Source organism: Lutzomyia longipalpis, chromosome 4 (assembly GCF_024334085.1).
Source record: "Lutzomyia longipalpis isolate SR_M1_2022 chromosome 4, ASM2433408v1".
Classification (NCBI taxonomy): Eukaryota; Metazoa; Arthropoda; class Insecta; order Diptera; family Psychodidae; genus Lutzomyia; species Lutzomyia longipalpis.
The window spans coordinates 21251801-21277957 of record NC_074710.1 but is presented as its reverse complement, the minus strand read 5'-3'; the positions used below and the strand labels follow the sequence as shown (position 1 = coordinate 21277957).

Here is a 26157-nt window from a genome sequence, read left to right as displayed (position 1 = left end):
TATCAATGAATTAGAACAAACTTATAATTCTTCTTCTTATTAATTGACCTTTCAACAAGAGTTTTGGCACCTGTAATTGGTGGAGTCTCAATGCAAAGTTGCTTTGAATAGAAAAAGTCGGAAAATAGAAAACTCACCGTTTTGTAAAACATACAGGCTTGTCGGTCTTCATCTTCACCTTCTGGACAGTCGATGAAACCATCACATAGAACATGATCGTCTATACATCGATACCGGCCTTGCCTGTCCGGCGTTGGACACGCAAACCTCTCCATCCCATCCATCGCAGGCGGGCATTCTGAAAATAATTAAAGAAAAAAAATCAAATTTAATTTAAAAAATTCTTCTTTGAAAAAGAAATAAAACTTTAAAAAAGTAAACTTTTCTTTTTAACTGCAAACCCTCTATGGCATCTCACAGTTCACACGTATACGGAGTTATCGAAAATAAATTAGGAAGTTCCCTATCTAGGAGTTATACAGGGTGCTTCCCTTACGGGGGAAATAAAGAGAAATCAATAATTAACGGAAGAGCGAAGAGAGCGAGAGAAGTTTCCAATCAAAGATCTGTGGAAAAGGTCGTTGCTATCAACAACTAAGGGTGGTGGTTGTAGCCTTGTTTTAATCTCTTCACCCGAGAAATTGCACAGAATTTCCCTTCGTACCACGTTGCGCATTGAGTTGGGAAATCGATCTGCAAATTTTCTCCCCCAAAACATGATTAAATGGCAATGTGGGGGAAAGAATTTAATTGAAATTTATGTTTTTGTGATTTACAAATGGATTTATGGTGCGGAAGTGTCTCCGGTTGACTCCGCCGTACTGTTTGGGTGTTTTAGAAGTTTCTTTTGTGGAAAAAAAAAACGACCTGAGTTAACCCCTCAAATAGTTTCTTAAAAAAATATTTTAAAAAATAAGTAATTTTCTAGCATAAAATGTGTCTTGGATAATAGATCTGTGCTATTTGTTTTTAAATTTAAAAATATAAAGAAAAAAACGCTAAAGAATAATATTAATTTTTTATTTATTTTGCAGTAAAAGTCATCTATGAAATGTCTTTCAAATAACTTTGCATTAAAATTTTGAAATAAATTCAGAACAAAGTATAAAATAACGTACAAAAGATCCGCTTTACCCCATTCTCCTCTATCCATGATTTGATGAATTTTAACAACGCCATGAGTAAAGTTATAAAATAGTATTCTATAGGTTTCACATCAGCTATTATTATTATTATTATTGAAATTCACAAAACTTTATTTTACTGTTTTATTCACATCATAACATTTTGTAAAAGCCCTCATGTATTTTGGGGTGGTATTGTTGAGAACTCAAATTCATTCGGAGACCTTATTTGGCAAATTTTTCATGGCGGCACTTTGAAAAAAGTTTATTTATACATTGTTTATGTAATTTTTTAAAATTAAAATAACAAAAATTATAATAATTTGAAGTATATTGATAATTAAAAAAAAGTAAATAAAATTATTCAAAAATGAAACTAAAAACTGCAATGAATCATTTTGCCCCACAATTTTTAACATTTTTCACCCCCGTCGCTAGGAATAAGTTTTTCAGCTTTGGTCTCTCCGTATCACATAATGTTTTCACCATTATTTTTGACTAAACTAAACCATATCTCTAGTTGGGAGGACGTGCTTTTGTTTGGGTGAATTATTCATGAGATTTCATAATGAAAATGTTGAAAAGCTTACCTCGAAAACCTCAAGAGGAAATGCCACGTTTGAATTGAAAAGCATTATGTTTGGGATACAAACTATATAGAGCAAAATGGGAAAGGGGGGTGAGGATTTTGACAGTGTTCTATACAAAAAGGCGACACATTTAAATAATTTATTCTCAATCCTTTTATCGGAAGAAAATTCAATGGAAGTGGTATTTTCAAAAACGAATTTGTGGGGAATTTTCGTGCCTCAGATGGAGCATACACGACACTATGCAAAGCATTTAATCTAATTGACGCAACATATAACCTACTGACTACACATAGCACACCAGTTGAGCTTGTGTGACCCGGTAAGTGATCAGAAATATCGATTTTGTTATAATAAATGTCGGAATTTTAAGTTTTATCGGGTAATTTTTTAGAATGTTTAATAATTTATTTAAAAATATTCATTTTCCTTTTTTTTAATATTTTTTTTAAGTTTAATATTTTAGGCAATTTTAAGGCTAAAATATTTAAAGATTCCTTTAGAATATTTAGGAATTATTTATTTATTTAAAGGTCTGAATGAAAATTAGTTTATGGTTTTTTTTTTAGAGTTTTCTCAGTCAAAACACAGTCATTTTGGTTTTTTAGGCGGATCAATATTTTCGAAAACTTCACATGAACATCTTTTGCTAAAAACCGAAAAACTCAAAACCGAAAAAAAATCCAAAAACGTATTTAGGTCCTTTAGATTTGAATTTAGTTTTTTTTGGATTTAATTTAGCTTGAATTTACTACTTTTCGGTTTGAAGTTATTCCGTTTTAGGCTTCCTTAATCTGGGTTTGTTTTGGGACTGAATACGAAATATATATCGGCTTGAATTTAGTCTTTTTTGTGTTGAATTCACTACTTTTTGGCTTGAGTTTAGAACTCTTCGGCTTGAGTTTACTACATTTCGGTTTGATTTAAATGTTTTAATGCTTTTATTTAACGTTTGCAGGCTTAGATTTATATGTGAATTTTCTTGCCTAATCATCTGAATATTATCGAATAATCCGAATAATTTCGTCCAGATAAGCACCCCTTCGTTCCATTCTTCTTGGAAAAATTATCAAATTTTTTAAATTTTATTTTATTTTAATTTATTTTAATTAATTTTTTCAAAATGATAATCTTTCGGGTTAGTGGATCACTCCAATTGTCGTAAAAGGGTTAAATGTGTGTGAAACATTTGCAGTAACTAATGTTTCTTCTAATAGAATCGTTTAAAGAAAGAGTCTTAGAACTTTTTACGCGAAATTTCTAAAATTTTGATTCAGAATTGACTTTTCTAGACCATTTTAAAGTCAAACTTCGTGAAAATTTCAAAAATTTCATTAACTAACGCTCGGAAAAATTTAAAAGGATTTACTTTAAGGCTTCCCTTATAGCTCATTCATGTGAAAACATAAAGCATATTATTCTTATGAATCTTTTTCTTTACAAATTTTTACTGTATATTAAAAAAATAAATTAAAAAAAAAACAAATTAACTGGAAAAGAATCTTAATACAAGAATGTAATTTTTTGCAAACACCTTTTTAGGAGATTGGTGAAAGACAAAAATATCTATGTTGCGGGTGGGATATACATGTATATGTATAAATTTTATAATAGATAAGAGAAAATCTAAAGTAGGATCCAAAGAGCACGAGAGAGAATAATTTTAAATAAATTTCCTATTTATCCTGACTTAAGTACTCTCTCCGAGAGTTCTTTGGGTAATTTATGCATCCCCTTCTGGATCTCTGACAAGATACATAAACATTTTTCGGAATCTATGTAAGAATCTCTTGATAATCATAATTTCTCTTGCGATGCCCCAAATTTATACATAATAATACCCCACGCTATGTATGTGTATATTACTTTGGATGTTTCGTCTCTTATTCTCGCTTTAGGAGCTTCAGGCATTGCGCCTACACATAATACACACACACACTACATACACCGATACATAAATACAACATAACATATATAATAAATAATATGAAGAAAAGCTCCTTCGTTGTTCAATATGGATGCCTTTTCAGTGTTGCTCAAGAAAATTATAATATTGAAAAGGACGTCCATGGGTTAGAGTGCGGGAGGGGAGAGGGCCACGAATACATTATCATTTCTTTCCTTCAATGATTCTCCATCCAAATACCTATACATTTTTTTTTTACTTCTTCTCTAAAAGATATTTTTATCATCTTGGCTTCTTATTCGATTTTCGTATATTTCATATCCCAAGGTGAAATAACATTGCCTAATTTTAGGCTCCTTCTTCCACAACGATGGGGGGTGAGATTAAAAAAAAATAGATGTGACATCCCCTTCCCCCCGCCAGCGAGAAAATGCCATATTGATTGATAGTTTTTTCCACATTTGGAATTTATTTATGGAGTGGACAATGCAAGAATGATTGCTGGGAAATGTAGTTGTGTGTAATTGGTATAAATTCATTCCATGACGTTTCTTCCCTGACGACATAGACTGGCTAATGCCATGATGCCTCCCCCTCCCTCACAATAGCAGCGGTGTGGTGGTATGAGGAGACGAGACTTTGGACAAATATTAAATATTCAAATTATTCGTGAACCCCGCAGCTAATGCAGAGAACCCCGCGCGATGTTATTAGACATATGAGGGGGTTTGTTGAATTTATTTAAATTTTATGCATTGAAATAAAATGCCACTGCTATTTTGATAAATATATAAGCAATATAATGATAAGCAGCAGATTAATATTTAATGTTTCAAAGGACAAAGTTCAAACGAAGGGAAAAAACAAAAATTCTTCTAGTCTGATCCAAGAAAAGAAAAACATTTTATTGAGAAAAATTTCCAAAGCGTCTCAATCATATTCTGCGATGTAGTTAGAAATGGAAAATTAATTTTAATTACTATTTTTAAAAGCCATCATTAAATATATGTCTAAATCATACTCAAATGACTACTTGAACAGAGGCGTAGCCCGGAAGAATTTTTGGGTGCTTAAACCCCCTGAAGAATTAGGAAAATACAAACCTTAAAAATAATTTTTCATCAAAAAACTCGTTAAACAATTAAGATTAAAACATTTCTAACGTTATAGAAAAGCATTTTTAAAAAATGTCAAATGTCAAACGTTAGAAATGTGAAAATTTAATATTAATATGTTAAACGTTAAAAAATACTCGAATTGCCTTCTATGAAAAAAATTTAACACTGAAAAGAAAAGTCAAATATTTAAAATAAATCGTTAAAAATTAAAAAAAATTAAACCTCAAATGTCAAACATTCGAAAAAAATGTCAAAGTTTGAAAAGAAAAATCAAAGATTAGAAAAATCATTAAACACTGTAAAATAAAGAAAGGAAACATAAAACATTTATAAAGTACGTCGCATACAGTAGAAAATTGGAGATAAAGTTAGAGATGTTTTAAGATTAGGAACTAATCATCGAACGTTAGAAAATGAAAGTCAGGAATTAGAAAAGAATTGTCGAATCTTAGAAAATAATCAACAAAAATTAGAATGGAAACATAAAACGTTAGAAAAACGTCAAAAGTTGAAAAAAATATTTAAGCTATAAAATAACATCAAACGTTAGAAGGCAAATGTCAAAGGTTTGTACAGGAATGATAAAAAGTTTTTTTCTTTTAAATGTTTAATTCAATAAAGAGACATTGAAAATTTCACATAATACTTCAGATTTCATCCATAGATTTTATGTTTCCACAACCTCTGAAACATACTTTTTGTGAATAATTAAACCTTATTTAAAAATTAAAAAAATAGGTTATGAGACATTTTAAAATTATTCAAAATGTATTTGTGCCAATTTTCATGAATCTAGTTTAAACAAATAAGCTTATTGTGCTAAGAATGCCGAATAATTGTTTTGTTTTGCATGCGTGAAACATTCACGCTGATGTTTCATCATTAAATTTTGGGAATGTATTTTTAAAAGCAAACTACAAAAAGTTTTAATCTGAATCTTAAATCTTTCAAAAAATACTTTGTTTTTAAAAATTAGTAATGATACATTCGCGTGAAAATTTCCAATGTTTCAATTAATATGGATTTTTTTTTAATATTCGGAATATTACGAGGATTTTTAGAGCGTATTCAAAAAAAAATCGTTAAAACACTAAATTTTAATCTCTTCACAATTCAACGGAAAATTCACATTTTCTCATGGTTTAAGCAGCAGAAGAAAATTCTCGGCATCATAATAACCTCTTCGACAATGCACAATCGCATGATTATCGTTTTGAAATCAATGGAAAGTTATCAATATGACATATCCATGTAAATGCTTTAATTTTAATGGTTTTTCGCGTTTAAAAATAGCACAAATTTTGCTATTTTGAACCCTCTCAAATGGGCTACGTCAACGGAATCTCCACTTATAAATGCCTTCGCAATGCGCGCGAAGAGAAAATCGATTTTCCAACCCAAACACGCCTCATGTTCAACCAAGCCGAGGCCCACATTCAATTATTATAAGTTACAATATTGCTTTTTTTTTACTTCTTTGTACTGTTGCGTGCCCGAAAGGGGTATCTTTATGGGGTGGATTTGAGGGGTGGGGGTGGGTGGTTGGTTAAAAGAGAAGTCGTCACACACACCAAAATTATTTAGTGCTGCTTGTGTCTCTATTTTGGCGTAAACACGATGAAAAGGGAACTTATCGACACGCAAGGGTCATACCTGAAAACACTCTCGTGATTCCAAAAAGAGACTTTCCGCCAAAAAAGAAAGTTCTCAATGAAAAATTCAATTGAGCCAAAAGGGGTCGAAGGGTGGGTGTTTTCGTGAATTGCCCGCGTGCATTATGCGCGTGTTTTGCCATTGAGGAGGCGTTGTCTGGCCTTTTGGGTATGAAAGAATATTCCAGAGGGGATCTTCAGAATTTTTGTTCTTTTCTTGGGGGTGGCGTAAACATGCGGGGAAGGTTCTTCACGCACCTGTTGCCTCCGCATAGGTCATCATACCCCCCGAACAAAAGCCAAGTCAATTTATGGAAACCCTTACTACTACATTTTAATACTCGCAGGTACAAACTGGGGAGATAAATTAGATTTTAACGTGAGAAAAGGGTTAGGGTTGATCCTATAAAAGCAAAAAGGGGCTGTGACTTTCACAGTATAGAAGATCTACTGAATTTTTAATTTTCACCACCCATTAATCCATGGTGGGATTAAAAAGGAATCCCTGAACTTCCTTTTCTCCCAAAAACCAACAGGGTCCATTTCCCGGTGAAAAATTCAATCCCTGACTCAATCTGAGCTCGTTTGGGAATTAAGGGATTCAGCATTATTCTAATTTTCTACAAATAAACTTTCTTTACCTCCCAAACTGATTTATTAGCTCAATAATTTTCGCTATAAAAAGAGTTAATCAAACACCTTTCTTTGGCATGGAAAAAAGAAGGAATTATTGCATTTTGGAATGAGATTTCTTCCTTCTTCCTCTCTCCATTCTCTGTCTGTATTCTATCTCTATCTATATATGTATTTTCCTTCATTCTCTTGATTATCATCAAACCACAGAAAAGTTTTTCACGACAATTCAGCAAGAAGGAAGGGAGTCTATGGTAGCTAAAGCAAACACAAACAATGAAGATGGTCTAAATCACGGCAATAATTTGAGAGAGAAAAATGAGACACTTTAAACATTGTTTAAAATCTGATATACCCCCAACTTTGATACACTTTGTGGATTCTTTTTTTGTAGCCTTCGGACTGTTTACATTCCCCCACAACCCAGACTGTGGCTCTAGAGTTCCACAACAAGAAGGCAAAATTTAGTTTTGAGAATGTTTTTGCAACACACTGTGGAGGATTTTGTATTTTATTTATCTAAATGTAATTGAGATTTTCTTTCCCACATCGTTGGCAGCTTAAGCTTTTCCTTGATATATAATAAAAGGTGAAATAAAGCTTTAATGCCTCAATGCCGCTGAACTTTGCTGACTTTCTGATTTGAATTAGGGAAATTTTAAAGAGTTTTTTTTTAGCCTATAACGTTTTAAGTTTGACGTTTCATTTTTTTTAAGTTTAATATTAATTCTAAACAGAAATAAGACAAAATGACATTTCGGCTATTTGCAATGCTTGACGTTTCGTTTTTATATAGATTTTGACATAAAGACGTTTGACGTTTAATTTTTCGTTCCTAACTCTTGAAGTTTGTTATCTAGCATTTCATATTTTTTCTTTTTGATATTTTTAACGCATGATGTTTCATTTAGTTTTAAACTTTTGTACAAAAAATACTTTAAAGACTTGATATTTTTTTACTAACGTTTTTTTTTAACTTTTGACATTTCTTATGTTTGACGTTTCATCTTAATTTTTTTAAGCTTTCTTTGATGTTTGACGTTACTTCTAAACCTTAGAATAAGAATAAGAAATAAGAATAACAAAATAATTAATTTTATCACGTAAAGTTTCTTTTTTAGGGTTGACATTTTTTTTACTAAAGCTTGACGTACATGTTTTCTAACTCTTGACATTTCTAACGGCATTTCATCTTTATTTTTTGACATTTCTATAACTTTTGAAGTTAATTTTTAACCGACAATTTTTTTAAAGCTAAACGTTTCCTTCTAACGTTGACATTAAAATGTAATAAATAGATTCCTGATTGAAGCATCATTGCAACAATATGATAGCAGAAACATCATTGAGTAATATGAGCATTTGTAGTTTCATTTCATTACACTTAAATAACACGATTATTTTTGTAATTTTAAAACGTTAAATCGAAATTTGTGTATTTACCCCTATTTGCTCTTGTACAGCGATATTGTTCGACATCGGGCTATTTATCAGGTCATTCCAAGCACCATCAGAAAGGAACAATACAATACTAATTCCAAATATCACCCATTTTCACATTAACTTGTTTTCCGAATTGATTTCGGTGTGGGTTTCTGAATTTCTCCATAGGTGAAATTGCAAAAAGAGAACAAAAGCTGATGGTTGACTGGAATGTACCATTGAGTGGGAGGTTTTGTAAAATATGTATCACACTTTCTGTACAAAGGGATGATTGCAAATCAATCTGGAGTCCTTTTGCATTTTACTATTCAACACCGAAATACCGAAAAAGCTTAAAAAGCTTGATTTTCTTAAAGAGTTTTCACGAGGAATTTTCCTTTGGAATTTTCTTTAATTTGAAAAGGTTCTATGAAACCTTTCATTTGAATTCGATTTCATCAAAATCGAACTGATAGAACCATAGTAATGGACAAATATTCAATGAAATTTTTAAATCAACCTTATTCCCGCTAAACGGCTTAGCCGATTTTTAACTTTCAGCCATTCATAAAAAGGTTAATTTCTCTGATTAAATAAATCGTTCTTCTGACTAAAATAACGAAAATAACTCGTTATCATGATCTCTAATAAAATTTTAATCAAAAGAATTTTCCCTTTTCTCATATAAGAAGATAGAATTTTCCCTAGCCTGTAAAAATTCTTCAGCACAGGAGCCCGTCTGCGGTGCCTGAAAGCTTCAGGACGCACCTCAAAGAAGGCGCGAAAAGGCAAGAAACTCCTCAAGCGTGTTATAATGTCAATTTTGATGATATTGGATTCAAGAGCATGAAATGGGGCGAAATTGAATATATTGTATGTTGTACATACATATGTATGTTCATGCTGTTCTTCCACCATATGAATGCGTGGGAAATTAAAAGGCTCACTGTTGAAGAGAAATCTCTTTGAGTTTTCTATTACATATCGCATTTTATATGTCAATGAAGAGCAATCAATTTTTTTTGGTGGCTTGGCACAGAAATGTGCTTCAATATTCAATTTTTTCTGGCAGCCTCAGCTGGAGCTTATTTCATTCCCTTTAGTATTTTTTCAGGGACATTTATACTTTAAATTTTTTCTTTTTTTAATTAATTGTTTGAAATAATTAGCATTAAAGTCAAAGAAGAATATTTTTATACAAACTATCATCATTGATTTTTAGGTTAGAAGCTAAGAATACCGCCATTTTTATACGTCACATTACGCCACCATCTTGTCCTAAATTTTCATCATATAACTTGCAATTATTTTCTGTGCACCAAAACTTACAATAAAACTTTCCTTTTGCTTCTCATTAAAAAGAAACTTTTTCTCTTCCATTTTCATGCAAACTTTAATATTTATATTTGAAAGAAAAAAAAAAGAAAGAAAAACGTCCACAATATATTCTCAGGGAGAAAATTGCAGAGAAAACGTGTATGTGTCGTTTCCTTCCAAGGTCCTTCTTCTCAATTTTTGCGAGTGCAAATGTATGTTAAGGAAACATCTTGACGATGTGCAAATTGAGCTCGTCTTTATGTGATTAGTATGAGAGCAATTGCTGTGGCTTTTCTGTTCCACTTTTATATAGTCGCACCATATACATACAGCACGTCTGGAGAGCCCCAGCTTTGACATCCTCCACCAACTAATGATGCATTTTATGAGGCCTCAGGGATTAATTTGGCACCGAATTAGTCCATCCACCACTGCTGAACGTTTTCTTTGAATGAATTTTTGCAACTTGAACTGTCTTTTGCGGAAATTTAAATGAGCTTTTTTCGATTTAAGGAATCTTGTTTGATTTTGCACTGATTTCGACGCGGAAAAGCCAATCTTAAGGTTAATTTGAAACTTAAATTCTTTTACGTTTGAAATGTCTGATTTCATGCTAATTTCGACGAGAAATGTCAATCTTTTGACATTTCTTTCCTAACGTTTGATGCTTATTTTCATTGATTAACAATTTTTTATTGACTTTGACATATCTGATAAATATACATGTATGTATTTTTGATTTTCTAATATTTGACGTTTTTTTTTAACGTTTCTTGATTTCTTTTAAATGTTCCAATTCTATTTGTTTTTAACCTCTAAAAACAGTTAAATTTTTTTAAATTATTTAGGGATAATTAGATACTCAAATACCCTACCTGGCTACGCCTGTGTTAACGGAAAGTTTCCGATGTAATAAGCCAAATAATTAACAACGGAGGACAAAACTGGCAGTCGTTGCCAATTTGGCTTTTTTAAATCTTTATAGAATAAAATCTAAATAACTTATTGTGATTAAGTCTGCGATTTTAATTACTGCAAGTTCGTAAAAGAAAACTCGGAAAAATATTTTTTTTTTGAAAGCAAATTGAGGACAAATTTTGAGGTTAAAATATTTAATCCTTTAAATATTAAGTCAAAACTTCTAGATCTTGATTTCTTAATTGAATACATTTTAAACAAAGTTTTAAGAAGTAAATTTAAAAAAAAAATAGAATAAAAACTAATATTCGTGATTGGTCTTTAAACACATATTTTTAGAAAACAAGAAAAATAATTTTAATATAAAATAAAATACATACTAAATATATCTATAAAATTGTAGGTATAAAAATATGTTGATTTACATGTGGGAGGTGATATTGGATAAACAAAATAATACATAAAATACGTATATTATGTATGATATGTTAGTATTTTTGGCAGATGTTGTATAATACATAATATGTACGTCCTAATGGGATAGGCTCACATGAATAAAATAGGATGAAATTATATGATTTACAAGGCAAAAGTCTCTTAAATTTCATTACATAAAAGGCAAAAGTCTTAACATTTGGCGGAGAATTGTAGATGTTAGAAATTATTATTTTTTGTCGCATCAAATTTAATTTATTACTCTGTTGTGTGTATGTTTCCTTCCATAATAATTTTCCTCATCTACCGCTCTCTCACTCTGACTAAAAATGAGCCAATGACTAAATTGCGAGAAATGCTTTTGGGTATTGCTCCAGCGAGCTATTGAAGGAGAGATGGTGTGTGTCTCGTGTGGGGGAGGCTATAGAAATAAATCCTCCAAGTTCAGTGATAAAAACTAGCATCCCCGAAGTTACGTTATAATAAAAATGGAGATGGACGGAAAAGAAGTCGCCCAGAAGTAATGACATGATTCAGTGAAAATGTCTTTTCTCTCCACCAAAACCAAGAAAACCACCACACCACGCCACCCACGCATTTCCTACAATAACAATATGAATTTGTCGATAAATGCATCGTGACAACATAAACCCATCTCTTTTCCACACACAAAACGGACTAACTCCTTACATATATACATACATATGTAATGGAGAAAGCTTTCCTTCTTCCTCTATCTCCCAGCTGAATCACTCTGACTACAGCACTTAGCAGAGACGTGGTGTGTGGAGGAGCTTTAGGGAGTCTTTTTGTGTGGCTGGGAAAACATTTTTTTATCTTTTCAATTTTTAAAATACTTTTGAGATGAATTTTTTATCATTTCCACATTTTTTTTCTCCAAATAAAACTTTCTGATACGTGAAAGCGGTGAAAGCTAATATGAAATTTAGACGTACATCAATAGTTCTGTCTATGTAAACAACGAAATTCACATGCACAGAGAAAAATACTTTCCTTATGAAGACTTGGAAGATGCGAAATGTGTGACGAAAAGTCTATCTTGTGCTATTTGTGGGTAGGCTCCATCTAATTGTGACACAGAAAAAGACAAATTTTGACTCAATTTCCTTATCGTGACTAAAGTTTTCCCATATTTAGACTCAGCTTTTGCCTTATGTAGACTCAATTTTTAACTTACCTGTACTACAAAATACCTAATATAGCCGCGAGTTTAAACTTAAGGCGACGTTAAAGAAAAGTAAGACAGCGAATATTTTAAAGGAACTTATTAGTGGAATATTAATCTATTAAAGAAAGTCTTTCTGTTTGTTTGAAAGAAAGTTTTTTAAAAAATCAAGAAAGTCTTTTAAAAAATTAGAAAACCAAGAATGACAAAGAATTAAAATTATTAATTCTAAAGTTTCCTCTTTGATCAGAAAGAATTTATAGCTGCCTGTAGCTGCCTAGAATTTCTAGTTGGCTAGCGGATGTTTTAACCTCAAAACATGAAAAGATTTTAAATAATGCAACAAGGAAAATTTTGATTTTTTATCCCGAATTTTGATCGACTTGCGACAATCTTTTATCACTATTTGCATATAAATCATTACAAAAATAATGAAATAGAAAGCAATAAAAATATGTTGAGTTTCTGATTCTTCTATTCTATCAAAAGCAACCTATTTTTCAGAATTTTTTGCATTTTTCTCTGATTTCCTGATGAATTTACTGAAAATTGTGAAAATAATTGCATAGTATTGATCTTCCAAATGCAAGCTAGCGCCATCTACTCGTTAGACCACCGAATTTTTCAAGAATTTGCTACATCTCAAATAATTTCTTTCTGGGCGAGCTAAAATATTTTTTCCAGTGTAATAATCTTTTTTTTTTTTTCATTTACAAAAAATTTCCGGTAAAGCAATGTTTTTTTTTCTTTAATTGAACGACGAAAAATTTATAAATTTCTTGGAATTATTTTTCTCAAATTTTCCACATAGACCGTATTAAATCAATTCCTTGAATGAAAAGAGCTTTCCCTTTAATTTTTTTCTCTGTGTAATATACCTATCTGTTTGGGAAATCATATCTCCTCTGTACAACATTATATATAAGACTTGTTCATTTTTTATTATGTACAAATGTTGTTTCATATGTAGCATGTTGTACGTGGTGTACACATATGTGTGTGTGTGTACCGAAGAATTGTTCCCATCTTGCTAAAAATAGCTCCGTGCCCAAATGCACACAACTACACAAATCGCATACATTTCTCAACACACCCTAAAAGCTTAAGAGATCATACACCCACTGAGAGAGAGAAAGCTTCGGATTTTGCCGCTTTCTCCCCGCACCCACCCCGTCATAAGAGACCAACACGACGCGGCATCCCGACGTGGGGCACGAAGGGTGGGTAAATCGGTTTGGAGGAGAAGACGACACAGTGCAATGTTGGCTTGGGAGGGAAGATTGAGAAACTGCACCGAAAGTAATGCAACTTTCCAAATAAATATCAAGAAATGAATTGTCCTTTTTCGGGCGACGTATCGTGCGATTCTCCATTTTCCATGGGGTTGGTGGTACAACGGGGGTGGTTTGAGAGAGTCAGTGCGTGGGATTTGTAAATGGGTTTTCCAAAAAGGGGAGCGGAATGGGGGATGATTAGTGGGTTTCTTTTCACAATTTTGTGCACTGCATTGAGATGAATTTCCACCCACGCGGAATTGTGTATTTGCGAATAACCTAAAAGAGGATCCTTTTGTTGTGGGCATGTCCATCAATGAGAAGGAATAGCTCGGAAAGAATGAAACAAATCCACAATATTGTGAAATTGCAAATTAAACAACGATAAAAAGAATGTGGGAAGATTGTGACTAAATCGAGGGGTTAACAACTTAAAATAGATCCAAGAAAAAAGTAATTAAAAGTCATAAAAATAGCTCAGAAAAGGTTGTTCTTGGTAAATGAGTACGCAATAGTTATCAATAGTTGGTAGAAGATTAAAATTAAAAATTATCATTATATTGCTAGAACAAATAATAGAAATTAACCATGTTGGTAAAGTTGGTAATTGGTTAAATGCAATAAAATTACCATCATATTGGTAATTAATAGGGTCAAGTTAAATAGGGATCATTTATCAATGTTTTTGTAGCATTTGTTGAAAATATAAGTATATTATTTACATAAAGCTAATCAGCTTCGTTGCCATTTAATTTACTAAAATTTTACCATAAAAATACCAACAAATTGCGAAATATTTTATCACGTCAAATACTAAGTAAATACCTACTACTCGAAAATTTTCCTTATTTCGACTAATAAGTTTTATTGGTGTTGAGACGATCTACAATAAATTATTGAATTTTGTTTTATTACTTTCATCCTTTAATTAAATAATCTTTACCAACATAATTTTATCAACTATACCAATTTGGCATAAAATATCAGAATAAATTCATTTTTAACCCTTAAGGACAACAAAGAAAATAAGTTTTTTCGTGTGTTTAAATAAGTTTTGTCCAACAATTTTTCTCAAACAGTGTTTATCTGGCGAATATTTTGGTTTTTAGGCAAATCATCTGAATATTTCCGAAGTAGTGAATATTTGACTTCACATGAACATCTTTTGCTAAAAACCGAACAACTTAAGATCGAAAAAAAATACAAAAAAGTATTTAGGTCCTTTTGATTTGAATTTAGCCTTTTTTTTGGGTTCAATTTACTCTTTTTAACATTAATTTACTACTTTTCAGTTTGAATTTAGTCCGTTTTTAAGACTAAATCATTTTTTTAAAAGTCTTGTTCGTCATTCTTTGTTGTTTTGGGTCTAGTCAGCTGAAAGCCAAATATTTATCGGCTTGAATTTAGGCTTTTTTGGGTTGAATTTACTACTTTTCGATTTGATTTAAGTCTTTTTATTCTTGAATTTAATATTGAATTTAACATGAATTTTTGGGATTATATTTTTTACGAAAAAATTTCAATTTTTCCTTTAACCGAATCTATTCGATTTTGATGAAAATTAAACCGTTCTATACCATTTTACTTGCTTCAAAGGAAGAGTCTTTTCTCGGTGCTTTTCAGGGATATAACCACACTTTTCCATGCCTTAAAATATTTCGAAATTGAACCTTTCTTAATTCAGGAGACTAAACTCTTATGGTGCATAAGATTCTTTTCTGAAGCCTTCTAAAAATAGTACTGAATTCAAAAAAAAAATATGTGAATTTATTTCTTAAATATGAAACATTGCTATAAAAATAATCTAATTCCCTTTTTTATTCCTAATGGTCCCGAAAGGGTTAAATGTTACTTTTAATAAAGAATTAACAAAAATTAGTAAAAATTGAAAAAGTATAAAAAATGGAAATGTTTCTTGATTATTATACGGTTTTAAGGTCGTGAAAGGGTTAAGTAAATAAATATTACAGATTTTCCTTAATTTTTCATACCTATTGATTTGTATCGAATATTGCTAATCTCTTTGACCTGTTAGTGGTTTACATGCGGTGCTCTTGCATTGATTAATGGACGATTGAATAATTAATGTTTGCAAATGTGTTCAACCCCGTTCAGCGTGTTTTTTCTACCATTCCCGTGGGGCAAAAATATGTACATATGTACCTACATATATCTACATAAATATAGAAAAATTTGTATATAGCGGTTTGTCGGTTGAATGTATATAGCGCGCGATGGAGTGATATTTTTGCCACCCAAAAATCAGACACACACTCCGCACTCTCTCTCACTTGTGTGGTGTTGTAGAGAAATTCCGTGATTTTGCTTTCATAGATCTCTCATCCAGGCGCCGTATCGTCCAGACATTCGGGGGTGGAAAATTCATTCGGTTGCCACACTATCTTTCCAAAACGCTATGCCATTTCCAACTGCTGATGCTATAGTTGTGACGTTGAATATGCTGTTGTTGTTCTTGGTCTAGTTTTCTCGTCATTCGCTCAACTTCCTGCCATTCCTCAATACCCCCAAAACTTTCCGTACACACACACACACCATCTCTTTGCCTCCTCACTCCATGCGGTGGAGGACTCTCCACATTTTCCGAAAATTTATCCACACTCTGCTTTTCACAGGGGGGATGAGGGGGGGAGTATTATAAAAGGAAGAAGAAAGTTCTAACGTGCGGAGAATGCTTCGGGGGCATACACAACACTCACATATGCAACCCCCATGGAAGAGACATCTTTGGGTGGTTTTTTTCAGTGGGTGGAGGAGTGCAAAACATACATAGCTGAGAAGCGATATATGTATGTACATATGTATAGCACTCTTGGGCGATGTTCATCCTCTCTTCTCCACCTCCCCTCCCCCTTAAAATATATATAGTATAGGGTGATTCACCGCCCACACACTCTTGAGCAATTCTCGGTGTGTTTTGGTGGACCCCAAAGAGAGAGAGAGAGGAGGTGAGAGGCTTGAAAAGTCCTGAATCATCCCAATGATGACGAATGCGGTGCAAAGTTTGTTAGGACAGCGTCTCAACACCCTCAACCCCAAACCACCCCCACGTAACGTCGTTTGGTTTGAGATGAATTTTGAATTTGACGAATGAATGGATATGCGCGCGCCTTCATCTGCGATTTTTCACCTTTTCCATTCGACAAATTTTCTGCCTTTTCATGCAATTTATCAATATTTTCCTGTCTCTCCCACTTATGCCACAATTCATCTTCGTTTTTTTTGTGTTACCTCCATTCACGGGGATTCTTTTTTCTTCTTCCTCCCGCCATGAAGGGATGAAGAAGAAAAAAAAGAGGAAATATAATGTCATTATTGCACGTGGAGAAACGATATAATATGTGACACATCACCCCCCTTTCAAAATTGTCTCCCTGGAGGGATTTATTCTTCTTCCATATCATGTGTGTGCTCTATAGCTATTTAATAGGAAAGAAAAGAAGAGAAAAGTATTGGCCATGAAGGGAGGATGGGGTCATGTTAGTGCTGTACACGATATATAGAGAAATATAGGGCTCTTGGCACTTGTATATGATTCTTTTCGGTGGAAGACACGAGAATTTCTGATGTAATGAAGAGGCGGACGCACAGAGGATAAAGGTCATTTGAGGATGTGTAAAGGAAAAAAAAAGGAGGAGGAAAGGTTCTCTATGTGATGTAAAAGAAAAAGGGGATTGCTCTGTAATTTTCTTCCCTGCGAGAGTGAGAGAGGAATTAACCATTTTCACCGTATTGAGTAAAGGATTTTCTATTTGTTGGAATGACTAAAGCTTTATTATTATTTACTTCTCTCCCTCCCTGTCTCATCCCGCAAACATTTGACTTTCTTTTATCCCGCGATTATCTTCATCAGTTGGGTGTTGCTCTCTTAACGAACTATTTCAGGATTCTTTTTGTTCGGGATTTTTTTTCTAGGAATAAGAATGAAAGCTCAGTTAATGTTTCTCCCTTTATTTCTAGGTAGCAACAAAATTGCACAGATATGTTGACCAAGCTTACGCGAATTATGTTTCTTTCAGTTCTAAAATTTCACAAAGTTGGTAAAAGTTATTAATTCATATCCTAAGAAATGTTTAGAAAACAATATCTCGAAAACAAATCAATCGATTTTCTTTAATTTAAAAAAAATGCGATATAAAGTGAATCATATGCCCAAAAATTAATTCTAAAGTCAGATTTAAATCCATTTCAAAACGATTTATAGCCGTAAACCTTATCCGATTTACTATATATCTGAACCATAATCGTAACGTACGTGGTTTAATTGGTTTAAAAATTTTTGTTAAATTCGGATTAGGATAAAGCCGAAATCGAACCTAAAATACTCAATAAATATAAAATACTTCATAATAAATAAATATGAATATAAAAAAAAAATTTGTCATTGAAAAACTCTAATTAACCCTTTCGTTACAATGTTATTATTGACATTTATTTAAAATTGATTTTATTAAGGCAATTTAGGGGTAACTGGGGTAAAATGGTGAATTTGAAAAAAAATAAAAATTAATAACTCAAGAAGCAGTGAGAGCTAATCTGTCTAATTTTGTCAGTAGTTGCACTTTATACCCCTGCCTAAACCTAGAAAGTTTCATAATAATTGATCCAATATTTTGGCTTTTATTTGAAAAACAAATTTTTCGAACCTCAAAGTTACTCTGACCACTCAACTACAAATTCAGTTTTGGCGAAATTCTCTGCAATATTTTTGATCCAAATGCATTTTTAGACAGAGTAACTATTGCTAAACACGAATCTAATCTGAATTTTCCGAAAAAATTTTCCGATTTTTTCCGTAAAACACTGATAGTAAAAAGTACCGCTTGGGGCAAAATGGTGAATTTGGTGTTTTTTTAAAATAACTTTTTAAATTTTTGAAAAAATAATTTCCCTTAATTACTATAACTATTATATACAATTTGGGATGTTTAATCACTTACTATTACCAATTTTGATAAACTAAAAAAATAAAAAAAGCAATTTCTTAAATTTAACGTTTTTTTAATTTTTTGTATTTTTTTTATTAAAAAAAAGTTTTAATTGGTACACAAATCTCTCATTCTCAATAGATATTATAGTGCCTTGCTAAAATAATTTTATTAAATTAAGATTAGCGAACAAAAAACGCAATTAACCGTTTTACCCCAGGATTTTTGGAACAGGCAAATTTGGAAGGGTTTGGAAAATGGCCTGAAAAAGCATTTTCCCATTGAGATAGAGAAAAATCGTCTGAGACAAAGTTGTAGCCCGGAAAATTTCCTATAAGATTGTTCTCATGGGAAATCTCAAATATTTCCATGGACCTCAGGAAAAATTATCTCCCAAAAATTCACCGAATTACCCCGTTTCCCCTATGCCTAATTTTTTTTCTATATTTTTGTTTAAATTCTTTTGTATTTAAAAATAAAATATTTGAGGGTTAATTATTCCAGGAGTGTCTTTCGGTAGTCCCTAACTACTTCTCGACCACAAAAAATATTCTCAATGTAAGACAGGATCAATAAAAAATAAAGAATCGAAAATATATAATTACTTCCCGAGGTTTCAATCGTCATTAAATATCTCTATTCATCCTTTTATTTTATTTATATTTTGTTACAAAGAGAATTATTAAAAATAAAACTTGTATTTATTGCATTTCTGTTAAAATCAATTTGTAGAATTGAATGTTTTCATTTTGCATATATTGCCAAAAAAGAGAGCATTCAACCCAAAATCTTCAAAGCTTTTTTTTTTTTCATTTTTTAATTCATCGGGGAATTATGTTTGCTTTCCCGCGCGCATTATTTGAAATGCATTGAAAAGAAAATGAGATAAAAGAGAAATTTATTTAAAAAAAAGTCAAAATATTTGCATGTGGAAATTCCCATTTCAATTTGATTTACAATAATTTATTGATGCATTGTGAAAGACTTTTGCCCTGGAAATCTCATTAAATTTTCAAATTCCCAATGGAATTTCATTTGTATATAATACGATATCCCTATCCAATGATAAAATCCTATTACAGGATACATATAAATAGCTTTATTCTCATTTAGAGGAGAATTTTATAAAGAGGGAAAGACACACATCAAAGAGAATAATAAATTCTCAGGATGAACAAGAACACGGAATTCGCTTGGATTGTGAATTGAACATGAACATCTCAATATTATCTCGGATGGTATGAATTTCTCCCAGGAGACCGAGGAATGTCAATAACCCCCGTAATCGATGAAGAAGGAAGAAAAAATATAAAATTCTGCAACTAAAACGAGGTACAAACAAAGTTAATTTCCCAGTTGAATTTATAGAATTTTCCATTTAATGTTTTTGAATTGCGTTTTATTTTATAACTTCTTTTGTATTTTTTAAACGTTATTTCTATTTAGGTTTTTCTTTGAGTTCAGCGTGCGATTTATATGCATGCAGCATATGCATCATTGCTTCAGAAAAAGGTGTCTATTCAAGCTTATTTGGGTAGGAGTCCTTTCGAGGATACAATTTTGTAACGCATTATATTTAAGAGAAGCAAAAAAAGAATAAGAGATCGCCAAAGAAACTTCCGATTTTCCACTGGAATCCCACAGAAAAATAACCAGTAAAGATAATACACGAAATATAAAAATACGTGCGGCCATATTAATGTTTCATCTATGAGTTTGTTCAAGTCTGTCATCAAGGAAAATTAACGCTGGAAACTTTTTTGGTATATTTTAAAAATGTTTCAAAAGTTAGACAAAATTCATCAATAAAACATTAGGGCGAATGTTTTATTCTTTTAAGGAGACAATAAATTCAATAATAACGTCAGTCTAGATGCTTTCAGAGGACTTTTTATACAGTCAGAGCCTCTTCTTTGGCCTTTTTTACGTGAATTTGATGCATTTATAAGTTGAAAAAAAAATTAAATTCATAATTAGGAAAAATAAAATGTTTCACGTTTGGGTCTGCGTATGACCCAAAAAAACGCTAAAGTGTTAAAATTTTATTTAAATAACTCCCGCTTGCAAAAAATGTTCCATTCGACATTTTATCAATTTTTCTCTCACAAATACTCCGCGCAAAAAGAATTCCTTCAAAATCAAATATATTACATAAATTTGTTACATATAATATTAGGAAGAAGAAGAAAAAAAAACAGAAATACCTACATATTCCCTGGAGGAAATCGAATATTGAGCAAACTACTCGTTTTGAAAAGTGATTTGAGAGCACGTGAAATGTAACTCAAAACTTTCCATTTTGAATAGAATTTCCTCGGGCGTGCTCATCGCAAATCTCCATCCTGAAAACTTCTCTCTGTGTGCACCTCAAGTGAACTCCACCTTATTTGAAAAGCTATTTTTACGTTAAGAAAAAAAACGGCACTTGCACCCCACAAAAAATAGCACTAAATCGATTTTCTGATCATGAATGTGAGGTATTTGGTCAACTCTTAATGGTGGGAGTGTTCTTGTTGAATTTTCTTTTCTTCTAGGGGGTGGGGTGGGTGAGTTAAGAGAGTAAAAATATAAGAAAATTAAGGAAAATGTTTTTTTTATGAACTCTTTAATGCCATAATAGTATGGAAAAACCAATTTAAAAATTTGTTATCGCGATTTTTTCTATCAATCAGGAAGAGCTTCAAGAAAACTTTCTAAATCAAAACGTCGCTTAAAAGAAAATGAGAAAAATGTGACAGTTTTGGTTACAAGTTATATTGACCACGGAATTTTCCTTCTACACCAAAAATATAACCCTGTGTTCATTTTATAAATAATTCCATATGGTTTGGAATTCTTTTTATAGCTTCATCATTTATTCGTTAGAGACATAGAAATGGGATTGCGGAAATAAAAAGTTGCTTAACATAGAAATCCTATTTTTGGGCTTATTTTGTATTCGCCAAGAGAACATTTTAGGAATTTTAGACACTTCAGAGGCATTTTAGAATTTCCAGGGAAGATTATTTTTTGAACAATAATTTCAATGAATAAAGAGAATTTTTCGATGCAGGTGGAGGATTCTTGGAAATTATTTACTAAAGTATTCTCTTTGCCCATTTTTCCTTGGATGATTCTTTGTCACTGCTTGAGGAAATACAAAACATTCGCTCTGATTTTATTATGCGCAAAAGAGGTTTAGCAATAATATTCTTCGAGGAAAATTATATTTTATTCTTGGATTTCTTTCCAAGAAATGGACATTATCGATATTCCGTTGTGTTCTCGCACGTTGACTTTGAATAAACACCTAACTGAATATCTCTTCTATTATATATAATCTTAATAAATTGTAGGTATTTATATTTTTGAGGAAAACTTGTGCGTAAGAGTGTAACGAATTAACCCATTTGTGTCAGCCTCAAGAGACTGTTAATTGATTTTGAATTTGAAAAAAAAATCAAAGAAAATCTTAGAGAACAAACTAGAAATTTTAAGACAATGCAAATATTAAGATATCTTGAAATTAGGTTAACCCTTTGAGGACCATCCGATCACACTCTGATACAAGGGTGAAACACATTTACTCGAAATGAAAGAAATTTAATTATTTTTCAGGTTAAAGTAAACGTTTTGACTGAAAATGCATGCCGATTAGAATAAGCTTAATTTTTTAATTTTCTTTGGGATTCAAGGAGAACTTCCACTTTTCATAAAAATCAGTTGAGTAGATTTTTTACAATAAGCGAAAATTATAATCAAGATCGCCTAAAAAAAGATGGCGTCGTTTTTTTTTTCAAAACAATTATTGATTTCAATGCTTTTTAAAGAAAATTTCAACTTAATGAAACTTGATGAACTTTTACCTGGATGGCACATAAGAAAAAGAAATTTCCAATAAGATTCAGTGTTTGCCATTTTTAGTCCATGAAATATTTACGATAATGTTTCATTGATGATATTTCAAAACATTCACTTTATAGTTCCGTAAGAAAGTCATTTTATTGCGAAAAATAAAACATTTACTTTACTGATTAGAGACTAAATAAATTATGAAAACAATTTTATTAAAATTGTTCACTTTGTGAAAACTTCTCGACGCAACTTTCGCATGTTTTACAGATTGCTAAAGGCAAGAAAGCCATTTGAAAATTCACTCAGCAAACAAAATACTTTTAGTTGTTCAAATCAAATATTTCATTCAGTTATTCTCTTTTTAAATAATACGATTGATATTTAAACTGAATACTTCCAAATATAAACTGCAGATGATAAAATTAAATGTTTGTTTTCTTTGCTAGTTTAACCTTTTCGCGTTCTTTAGGTCATTATGTATACTGAAACGTGTAACATTCTATTTTCTACAATTTGACTGTTTTTCCGAGTGATTATATTGCGTTAAGTTTACGTAAATGAGAAGATGTTTTGAATGAGAATTATTTATTTACAGAATCCACAGATTAAATATTTCATTATGTAAAAATCAACGAATGTTTCAATGTTGTTTCTACGTTTTATGCAACCAAATTACGGACTTAATTAAAACTGTTCATACTCTTTTCCTTACTATTAATAGAGATTTCTTAGAGTGTGTAAAAACTTTAAATCCATGAAACATTTACGCTAATGTTTCATCGATGAATTTTGACGAAACATCATTGAAACGTTTTTTTTTTTAGTAATAAATTTTCATTTAGACATTTAACCACCAATTTCTCGTGATATTTTCCATATTAAATATTCTTGTGGAGGAAAACTCTGCACGATGGCTTACAATGTATGTAAATCAATTTTGTACGAGATGCAAAACCACCATTACATCAACTAAAGCTCCCCCTTCTCCATTTCACTTACAAGATGCGGTGCTTCTGTGAAATTGTATATTCTACCACCTTTCAATGTAAGTTGAAGACAGAAATGAATTTACATTGAGTGATGCGGGGTGTGAGGAAATATACAAGAAGTCGACCCACCCCCATCTATTTAATTTCTGCTTTTAATGAATTTTATTTTTGGGTGTAATTTCGAGGTTCCCGCGGTGGCACACGGTGGAAAAGGCATTACAAGAGAGGCCCTACTGCTGGAGAAATCAATAATTTCTTGATAAAATATTGACGAGGTGCGCTCCAGTGGCAATATTAGTTTCTATAGAAAGAAAGGGAGCGCGTCAACGTTCTCATTTCCACCACCCTCCGCCCCATACGACGACGGGGGGTTTTCTCGCTTCTTCTCTTTTTTTTGTCCATAAATATCGCAACACAATACAACCACCACAACCGATATACATTCTTAGCGACTGCTACGGAGAGTTTATATCTAAAAATAATAGAAAGCTCAACAAGTATCGCTTTGAGAATAGAAAATGCTCCTCAACTCTACATACATATATGGTGTATATTAGTTGCCGTTTGTATGCGATAAAAATGTTCACCACCACCCCCTTGAGATAATGTGCTGAGCTTTGGGGTGGGGCTGTGCGGGGAGGGTGGCTATAAAGGCTGTGGCAGCTTGTCCCATGGGGAGGTTGGCCGGAGAGAGAGCCTCAATTCTCAGGAGGAAACGCGCCAACCTTACATAGTTTGACCAACATGAATTGGATGGTTTTATATGGCGCGGTGTAGTCCATTTAACTTTCTTTTATTCATTTTATTCCTTCTCCTTTTTTCTCTTCTTCAAGAGGAAACATCGCGATCTTGCGCGCCTCAATTCCCCACCATATGTATGTATTTTAGGGGTTGGGGCGAAAGGGGGGACTCTATCGACTTTTTTATATCCATAATGTTATATTTAAATCACGAAAAAAGCTCTCATTTTATGTGCTACACTTTCAATGAAAAAAAAAATAATTCCATCGAAACTTTGGGATTTGCCTGTGAAAATTCAGGCAATTTTCATAAGGAAATCAAGCTTAAAATTAATCCAATTTCCATGGAAGATTTCGTGGAATTATCACGTCTGATTATTCTCTGTAAATTGACGGTCAAAATTGTTTATTGCTCATGGTATTGATTATGCATTTCATAGCTGAAGTAATTATAATTAATTTCCATAATCTGCTTTAACATGCATTAACCGCATTTAAATACTTTGCACTAATTAAATTGGATTTAAATCGACGCTCCCGAAGATTATAAACCCTACTCCTGTGTTAAAAGATAGGAATATGGTTCATAATCTTCGGGCACGTCGAAATGAAAATTCAATTCTTTCTGAAGGTTTATGTCGGAATTAGTATACATCAGCCCAGTTTTGACGAGATAAATTTTAGATTTTCTTTTCAATTAAGGTTCTTTTCTTACATATTATTATCGAAATTAGTAGCCTATCATCAGCCATTTCGGTAAAGTTCTGATAATTTTCGATTTCTGACTCTTCTAAATTGATCTTTAAATACTTTTCGTCGTTATCAGCACTAAATCAGCATTGCAACAACATATGATTACTAAAATTTAAAAGTCATTTTTCTGTTAATTTTCAGATCCCATCTTTTGAACAGAAAATTATGCTTTTGGTCAGAAAATTCTGCTTTTGATCAGAAGAATATTCCGTTTTGGTTAGAAAAATATTCCAATTCTAAGAGGAATGTTCTATTTTGTAAGGAAAATCTGGAAAATTTGATCAGTAAAACATGACATTCGATCAGGATAATGAGCAATTGATCAGTAAAACAGGTTCATGATCTGAAGAATATTACTCTCTAGTCAGGAAAAAAACAAGCAAATTTATCAGAGAAGACTGGTCATGAAAGTAAAAAAAAAACATAATCATATAATTTGTCACTTTGATCAGAAAAAAATGTATATGCTATTGCGGTTCTGATAGATTCAGGGAGATCAGGAGTACATCAGTCAAGTTTCGATAAAGTAAGGGGGCAGATTCTGATATAAATCTTTACTTTCCTTTTCTAACATTTCGTCAGTTATAAGATTTTTGGTATTCTGGGAAGAATCTTATAAGATTTTGACATTTTATTTCTTTCTTTAATCGGATTTTTGAAAGAAAATTAGTTTTCCAGGGATCTTTAATGATCTTTCTGGCTATTTTCCTGAACAGCAAATTCTTTGTTTTTTTTTAGAACGACAATAGAACGATTTCAAAACATCTGTCAAAATGTAACAACAGCTTTTCAGTTCTTAGAAAAAAAAAGATTTTTTTCAGAATCTACCCCAAGGTAAATCTCTAATATTTTTAAGCATAAATTTTTTTTAAATCAAAATAATTTTATCATCATAATAATCTAAAAAACAAATAGCAAAAACGCATGTTTAGCTCTACAATATGCTAAATAATTTCGCAAATAAATACAGAATATTTATATTTAGAAATAGCTTAATTAGTTTGGTAACGTAAAATTGCAAATTCAATTCTGAATAAATTGGTTGGTATTCAATTAAACCGCGAGTGTTTGTAGAGTTGGAGAGATTTTCAGGGGAGGAAACAAAGCATTTCAGAATAAATTAAATTTTAAATATTGACACAAAATAGTCAGTGTCGCTTTCCAGATAACAAAAAAACATCCCAGGAAAATCTAAAATATTTAAATTGGAGACAAAAAGAAGGTGGAATAAATGGGATGGGAATTAAATTAAAATCAAAAACAATTATTTGGATTTATTTGAACAAACGAGGTGCAAAAACACTTTACAATTTAATTAAC

The 26157-nt window shown here is 31.8% G+C and overlaps 1 protein-coding gene across 1 annotated transcript in view; it reads right to left on the bottom strand.

The window, feature by feature from the left end:
- LOC129794848 (uncharacterized) overlaps window positions 1-26157 on the bottom strand; it is a 58158-nt gene that overhangs the window by 19805 nt on the left and 12196 nt on the right. The window contains exon 2 of the mRNA XM_055835746.1: window positions 138-298. Coding sequence (XP_055691721.1) covers window positions 138-298 — 161 coding nt within the window. The remainder of the gene's footprint in view (window positions 1-137; window positions 299-26157) is intronic.